This window comes from Pagrus major, chromosome 7, assembly GCF_040436345.1.
Source record: "Pagrus major chromosome 7, Pma_NU_1.0".
NCBI classification, from domain to species: Eukaryota; Metazoa; Chordata; class Actinopteri; order Spariformes; family Sparidae; genus Pagrus; species Pagrus major.
In genome coordinates, this window is record NC_133221.1 from 33,109,224 (window position 1) to 33,117,305 (window position 8,082).

General features: G+C 42.2%; 1 protein-coding gene and 1 long non-coding RNA gene across 2 annotated transcripts; both read right to left on the reverse strand.

The window, feature by feature from the left end:
• Positions 1 to 233: 233 nt before the first annotated feature.
• LOC141000102 (uncharacterized) lies at positions 234 to 3,140 on the reverse strand. The gene is made up of 4 exons (XM_073470735.1): positions 2,572 to 3,140; positions 2,330 to 2,482; positions 1,454 to 1,546; positions 234 to 1,193 (listed from the first exon to the last, which is right to left on the reverse strand). Exons 1-4 carry the CDS (start codon positions 3,061 to 3,063, stop codon positions 891 to 893), a joined length of 1,041 nt encoding a protein of 346 aa, XP_073326836.1. The 5' UTR covers positions 3,064 to 3,140; the 3' UTR covers positions 234 to 890.
• A 1,647-nt stretch (positions 3,141 to 4,787) lies between these two features.
• On the reverse strand, positions 4,788 to 7,510 carry LOC141000103 (uncharacterized). The gene is made up of 3 exons (XR_012179511.1): positions 6,985 to 7,510; positions 6,245 to 6,270; positions 4,788 to 4,864 (listed from the first exon to the last, which is right to left on the reverse strand). It is a non-coding gene; the product is annotated as an uncharacterized lncRNA (long non-coding RNA).
• Positions 7,511 to 8,082: the final 572 nt, after the last annotated feature.

An 8,082-nucleotide genomic window follows, 5' to 3' on the forward strand; every position in this document is an offset into this window, starting at 1 on the left:
ACAAATGAGACAATCATACATTACACTGTCTGCAATGCACTTATTTAAAAAAATCAGTTACATAAATCTCCACATAATCAAAAAACTAAAAACTAAACTTTGTAAAAAAAAAAATTTAAAAAAAATCTAAAACAAATTACTAATGAAAAATAAATACAGTGCAAAGGCTCACAGTGTACTCAGCATTTTGTTTTTTTTTCTCAGAGAGAATAACCTTTGTAAATTTCCATTATGAAATGCAAAATACACATTGTTAGTGAACACAGTAGCACCTAGTAACATCTCTGTTTGGTCCCAATGAACATTTAACAATTACTCACTTGAACACAGAAAAATATTTGAAAATGAGAATTGTCAGGAGACAATCGGCAACTAAAAGCATCTGCTTGTTTCTGAGAGACCGAATATGTCTGAATACACAATTAAACAAAGATGGTGTAATGCACACAATAACAATGTTAACTTTTCCCTGGCCCCAGTGAAGATGGGAAAAACGTTTAGAAATTTTTAAAAGCTGGCCATTGAGAAAATTTAAGTGAACATCTAACTTATGGCAAATACATCAGAGTTATAACACTTATTCAGACCTTTTCAGCACTTTCCTAAAAGTGTCCTGAAGCAATTTTTGGTATGCTTGCTTGCTGCTTGGATGAATCTGCAGCTGCGGAGGTCATAAGTACCTCATATAACCCCAAATAAAATAAAAAAAAGAATTATCCCTTTAACCCTATTTGCTGCAAGTCTGTATCAAACAGGGACCTTGTAAAACAGAACTGTAAAATCAGTGCTAACACCATAAAACATGCACTGCAAACAGCACACCAGTAAACATGTTAGTATACAAGTGTGCTGAATATCTGGAGCAGTAGTTTACCTATTTGAACCCTGTTTTACACTGAGAGCTGATTTTTCAAGGTTTGTATTTTGGGTGCCAGCTCACTTTTACCCAGGTTGAACATTACCTGCTGAACAAAGTGGAAGGTATTTTTCATACACTTGGGGTAGTCAAGGTGCAGGGCATAAATCAGGCCAAAAAGGACATAGAAGGCCTGAGGCAGGTTTGCCAGTTCATCCATTACCACAGTCCCCTCCAAGATGATCCCCACTCTGGATGGGTTGAGCTGAGAACTTTCTTGACCAATGCAGAGGATTCCCACTGAAGTCTGACTGTAGGAGTCTTTGTCAGTTGCATCCTAACAGCAAAAAAATAGATTGACAAGAAGAGAACATCAATTTTTTTTTCAGTTTATGTTGTGTCATACATCAATGATAGATGTATTCAAAAAATGTTTTTAGTTCAAAATGTGGCTATAAAATTAAGGTTCAAGTCTGTGAGACATTGAATACTGATCAAATGATTCTGGAAATCAGTAGCAGACAAGTCTTCATTAATGGCTGAAATTGAAAAACAAAATATGCACCTGCAGGATTTACAAAAAAGAAAGCTACTTACGGAGGAGGTCTTGAAGAAAGCAGATGGATCATCCCCCAAGATGACTGCCAGTCCCCGAAGACAGAGGCACCTGATGTCTGTTGGTTCGGTGGTCTGGAGGATAGTGGGCATAGAGCACACAGTTTTGCAACATTACATGACAGGAAAGGCAGAGAACAGAAGGGTGAGGGATAGAAGAGGAACAATGAAACAAGGAGAGCAAAGCAGAGAGGTTGAGAATGGAGAGGAAAGTCAAGGGAAGAGGAGAGCAGAGAAGAGGTGAGAAAAGGGGAGGAGAGTAGAGGCGAGGAGAGTAGTGGCGAGGCGAGGCGAGGCGAGGACAGGCGAGGAGAGGAGAGGAGAAGAGAGGACAGGCGAGGAGAGGAGAGGAGAGGAGAGGAGAGGAGAGGACAGGCGAGGAGAGGACAGGTGAGGAGAGGAGAGGACAGGTGAGGAGAGGACAGGCGAGGAGAGGAGAGGAGAGGAGAGGAGAGGAGAGGAGAGGAGAGGAGAGGAGAGGAGAGGACAGGCGAGGAGAGGAGAGGAGAGGAGAGGACAGGCGAGGAGAGGAGAGGCGAGGAGAGGAGAGGAGAGGAGAGGACAGGCGAGTAGAGGACAGGTGAGGAGAGGAGAGGACAGGTGAGGAGAGGAGAGGAGAGGAAAGGAGAGGAGAGGAGAGGAAAGGAGAGGACAGGTGAGGAGAGGAGAGGAGAGGACAGGTGAGGAGAGGAGAGGAAAGGAGAGGAGAGGAGAGGAGGAGAGGAGAGGAGAGTAGAGGCGAGGAGGGGAGGGGAGAGGACAGGCGAGGACAGGCGAGGAGAGGAGAGGAGAGGAGAGGAGAGGAGAGGAGAGGAGAGGAGAGGAGAGGAGAGGAGAGGAGAGGAGAGGTCAACGCACCTTTGTCTGATGTAAAAGCTCAGCCAAAAGCTGGCCAGTGAGGCCCTTCTTCTTCCTGAAGAGGTCCATCAGGCTTGGGGAGAGATGGTCAAGTGCATCAAAGAAGTTCTCTCTAAGATTTTTCCCCACCACTCTGTTGAACTCATAACAAACCTGAAATATAAAGCATAGCAAACAATGTACAATTTTATTCAACATTACATTTATAGAAAGCCATCGTCATTTTTGTCAGTCACACAAACCTGGCTTTCTGTGAATAGAGCTGGCCATCGATGTATTATCTGGCTGATGGCAGGCTTGTCTATGACAACTTCTTTTCTCCGAAGAGCAAACGTCACATCCATCTCCTTCTTGATGAGGGGTCCATTTGGCTTTCTCTTCATCATTTCACTGATCATGACCTGGCGAGCTCCTTCCAGGTTGTGGTCATCCATCCCCTCTGGATATTCGGGTAGGAAATTTATTTCCCCTTTCCTTGCCTTCTTTATGTTTTTGTTGGGAGGCTCACCATCTGTAGTGTACCTTCCACGTTTACCACTGTTAACAGTGACATCAACTCGACCCAGCTGGCGCATTTTTGTTCTATAATTACCCATCTTGAACTTCACACTGTTCTTCCATCCATCCCAGCCAGAGGATGACCCTGATTCTTTAAGACACGGGTGAGTTTGTACTAAGGCTTTTGCAACAGCTTCAAAATGTTCCTTCTCTGGGTATGCTGTAAATGCATACATGGTCTCAGCCAGTTTCTCGAGGATATCATGTTTCAGTTCTTTTGTCACATTGAGATGGGCTCCATCCCTGAGATACAACAGGTTTCCTTGAGGCAGTCTATACTCAACATCAACAGAAAACTTGGGAATGTCGAATACCTCTGGCCACTGCAAACTTCTATCAAATGAGGAGTTGGACAGGATCTCGGTGTCTGCCTGGCTGTTTGTGTCACTAAATGATTCATTTCCTGCAGTGATTGGTGTAAGCTCAATCATTGGAATGATTTTGATGGTTGGCTTCTCTGGGAGCTCAGTGAGATCTGTAAGGTTGCACAGCGCGTTGTCAAATTCAGGATCTTCGTATTGTAAGGCGAAGTTGTAGTTTGCTTGGAGTGCACCTTTCAGCCAGCCAATCAAATCTTCAAGTGTGTCAGGTCGTGTGGTCATTGTCATCTTTCTTATATCTCCCTCAGAGACAATAACCCTCATGGTTAATTTCGGTTGTACAGCCATCTGAGGAAAAAAATAATAGGCATTTAGCAAATAACATATCGCCTCAATGTTACCATAAGTTCTCCTTGCACCCTGTATGCTGATAACGGGAGGACATCATTCAGCTCTGACATCTTAAGCACACACATAGAGGGGACATCACTATAGAGAAGTTGGTAAGATCTCAAATGCTCACAATACCATGCTGTCATTTTGTGGCAGACAAATAGAATTTCAGTGTTAGCTGCAACAATCTTTTCAATCTGGGCAAATTCAGGGAGACCTGAGCATGAGCCACTGGAGAGTATCATGCTGGGATGGTACTTGATTCCATCTACACAAACAGTTGATGCCTCAAGAACTGATCCTGCCTTTGAAATGTTTAGAGCGATTGCTCTCTGAACATTCAAAGGGAAAGAGGCAAGCAAAACTGGGGTTACTTTTGTCATCTCAACTGATGGTCTGAAAAATGAGCTACAGTCAAGATGGTAACTGGCTGCTTTTTGATGTTTTGTAGCAAGTGTCATGGCAACATTTTTGAAATTTTGTGCATTGCGAATTGCCTTTTTAAAGAATTTATGCTTGCCCTCAAAGCGCATTGTCCAAACCTCTGACAGCGGACCAAATTTCCTTACAAGGTGAGGGTAATGTTCCACATAGTGATGCTTTGGCCTTAAACGAAAATGTGGAAATGTTGACTGCAGCAGCTGTCTGTGCTCTGCTATCTTACAGTCCAGGAAATGTAGTGTCTCTTCAGTATGCCTTGGTGCCACAGCTAGCTCAACAATGTCTTTGAGAAGCATGAGAATTTCCCACGTGTTGTCACCCTCAGGGACACAGTGACCAATAAGAAAAGGAAGGAGCCTTATGAGACACCAATTCTCATGGGCATTTCCGCCAATGGTCCCTTTAGTGGAAAATCCCTTTCCAATAATCTGAGGTCGGTCTGTTTTGTCTGTGAATGTGTAGTTGAAGTACTTGATGGCCTGATTTAGCATATCTAGTGTGAAAAACTTTTTACCTATCAGGTCTGTAAGGCACAGGGACAGCTCAGTTGGAACAATTCCTTCCAGGATGTCATGTAAGATGTCCGGAGGGTAACCGGTGACTGCATGAAAGTGTTTGAGATTCTCAGTTAAAGGACATGCCCTTTTCACACCATAAGTCTTACTCAGTCCTGGGTCCTCTTTCACCTCCTGCACCTGCCGATCATGCAAGTCTCTGTCTCTGAGCTGAAAGCATCCAGAACGTACCTCTTGTTGCTGAGTGTCCTTACTGCTTGCCAAACAGAATCTGCAGAACTTGTCAACAGTGAAGCTCTCCAGGAATCCTGCAAGGGAGTGGGCACCAAGGTTATCAGCGGCAACATACAAGACTGTGCCTTTCACACTTGCACCTAGTTGCTCCAGGTAAACACCATTTTGCTCCAATAACTTGAGATCATAGATAAGAGGTTGCAGAACCTTTGCATAACCACACTCTTTGACTGTGGAAGTATTGCATAGTAAAGCAAGTTGGATTGAGTTGAGGGTAGACCTATATTTTGTTGGTATGTTTGCAATGACCCAGTATACTGCACACATTTTATGTTTAAGCTTTGATGTTCCAAGAGGATTGGCTACTTCAAAGTCATCAATATAAAGGCCAAGAGCAATCGTGAACTCATCCCTTGCAAGAAGAGAGTTTTCGTTAAAGTACTGCCCATCGACATACGATCTGTATTCCTGCAAGGCATGAACTTTTTCTGACATGGCTTTGTCTAACACGTCAGGTCTGTTAAGCAACTTCTGGAGCATGAGACCAATGGGGACATATGCAAGTGGTTTTTTACCCTTTTCCACAACATATTCTATGGGGTTTACTAGTGGAAACTCTTTGCGTACATATGCTGCTCTTCTTTTAGTAGTTCCTAAGGATCCATCTTTGGCACAAAATGTCATCATGTTACTTTCCGACATGGCACTGGTAACCTCACTCACAACTGCTTCATCCATGTCAGCATAGTATTTCTTCAGTACGGCCCTCACTCTGTTATGCAGAAGTGGCTGTGACAGCTTATCAATTTCACAAAGCTGTTGTATTACTTCTTGCACTGTACTCTCTGGTATGTGCAGAACACTTTGCATCTTTAATAGAAGGGATGCTAGGTTGTGCTCAAGCTGTTTTTCTAAATCACCAAGATCATTCTCTCCGGCGTCTTCACTCACCTCTTCAAACTCCTCCACATGATCAACTTGTGACATTTGCTCTTGTGCAGCATCGCAGTCATGGCTTACATAATTACAACCAATGATTTCTAACTTGAACTTCTTCCAGTTCTGTTCCTTGTGTACTCTACTCTTGTGAGTTTTGAAAGTGGAGTAGACATTGCTTTCAAAGTTGCAATCTTTATAAGGACACCTGACTTTATGGTTCACTTTAAAGTGTGTAGTACGTAGGTGAGTTAAGTAGTCAGTCTCAGAACAAGACTGTGCAAACCCACATGACAGACAGCAAAATTTAAGTGGTACATCTGTATTTGGTTGCTGTTCCGGAGTTTTGGTATGAAGGCGGGACAAGTGTACTTTTAGTGCATTTAGTGATTTAAATGTACACAGGCATTCCTGATGTAAACAGGGAAATGGCTCTGTTCTTGCATAACTTCCATGTTTTAGTCTATAATGTTTAAATAACTGTGCTCTCTTTTCACAGTTAAAAGGGCAATACTTACACCTCCACAGCATCTTTCCCTGGGACCTGCAATAGAAGAACACATAGACAACGAACTTAGTTAGCTTATTACAACAATGTATCTGTATTTATTAATTAATCTGTAATTGGGACTGTTACTTCCAACTGAGTTACATTAAGGCCATACACCTGTATGTTTAATTTGTGTTCTCTTCTAAGGGCTCCAGACTGTGACCATTTGTTTAGTTGTACTATAATGACGAGACTTTATGATGTGCTGACCAAATACTTTTCACTTAAAAAAACGGTGTCTTGTGTTTGAAAAAATTACAATTTATTTTAATGATTTTTTTCTCTTAACATATCAGCCCACTTTGCTTGTCTCTAAAAGAAACTGTACAATGTTGTTGGTGTATATTGTCTGGTTATTAGCAAAGCATCTATCAACAATACAAATAAGATGGAAAAAAAATATGAATGTGTTGCCTTGCCTGTTAATTTATGCTCCTACATTTTGTGCTGGTAACATTACTCCCCAGTAGCAAACACCAGTATATCTGGTAGAAAAAATAAAAGTCTGGAGCCCTGATTCTATTCAGTTAATTAAGTAATGTTATGATGGTAGCTGATATTGTTGAGTTACCTCCTGGACCTCATGGCTTTGTCACATGCATAGAAATAGCCGTTTTCCAGCGTTGTTCGATGACTAACCTTAATCTATTTCAATCAGCTGCCTTTTCATTATACAACAAGGACGATAACGTTAACTTGTTCACTCACCAGATTCAGTGGAGTGCTGTATCCTTACAGCTAATGTTACTGCTCTCTCTGGGTGCAGGCGTTCACGGTGGGGGGGCTCAACTTGGTGCAGTGTCTGCCTCACTGTGGAAGGCGCTGGCAGCCAACAGGTGAAAATGTCATGTTAAACTGCACTAAACAACGTTCATCTCTGCTTAAACAGCCCCTTGAGTAAGAAACGTAGCTTTTAGCTATCTTAGCAGAGTTAGCTAACCAGCTAAAACGCCCGCCTCATGACTTGACAAAAAAAATCCAATGAAAAGCAAAACGTGAAAAATTTCAGAACTGGATGAAAACGAACTTTCCCACGTCTCACCAGCAGCACCTTACGTCCAGATTCAGCAGACAGCCACCTGTTACCGTCCTCACTTCCCCACTGGCCCGCGGTGCTGCCTTCGTCTCTTCCCCGCGCGAGTAGTTGCCGACCTCCTCTCTCCTCCGTTGAAGCGCGATACTGTCCTCCTCTCTCCCCCTATAGTGCAGTGCCGTTTTCCGTGGTACCTTCTGTGCTCACAGCCTCTCGAATGACACAAAATACGACCAAAAGTATATAAAATGTCCGTCGAATCGGTTCAATACAACTTTTTCACTCTTGCTAGCCGCTCCAGGTAAAGCACAGACATCTGCAACGTCACCGAGCGTCACCTTCAATGCGTTAGCCAATCACAAGCCTCTGTTGTCTGACACCCAGTAAAACTTACTAATTCTAAGTCATTAAACTTAAAGTTATTTGTACATTCACATATGTCTAGGTATTAAGAGAATGTACATTTGATAGTAATACAACAGAATATACTTACATAAGAATAGTAATGCAACCACACTTAAATAATTAAAGTATATTGTAATTACATTGTTTAATTAGATATGAAGTCCGGGTTTACAGTGTATAAGAAGTGAGATAATAAGCTTTAATAAACATAAATCTAAATCCTATTATACACAATTGAGCATTATGGGAAAAAAAGTTAAGGAATTAGAACAACAGCTACATCATGGTGTCAATCAAGAAAAGGAGAGGCAACTACTACAATTAAAATGTCAGTACAATGAACTGACTACTAGTAAAATTGCCTCCAG

What these genes read in the sequence shown, in the direction of transcription:
- LOC141000102 (XM_073470735.1), bottom strand. Translation starts at nt 3,063, where the DNA reads ATGTATGCATTTACAGCATACCCAGAGAAGGAACATTTTGAAGCTGTT. An exon ending in CTCTATTCACAGAAAGCCAG is followed by an intron (nt 2,483 to 2,571) that starts GTTTGTGTGACT and finishes TTTATATTTCAG; the next exon opens with GTTTGTTATGAGTTCAACAG. An exon ending in AGCTTTTACATCAGACAAAG is followed by an intron (nt 1,547 to 2,329) that starts GTGCGTTGACCT and finishes ACTATCCTCCAG; the next exon opens with ACCACCGAACCAACAGACAT.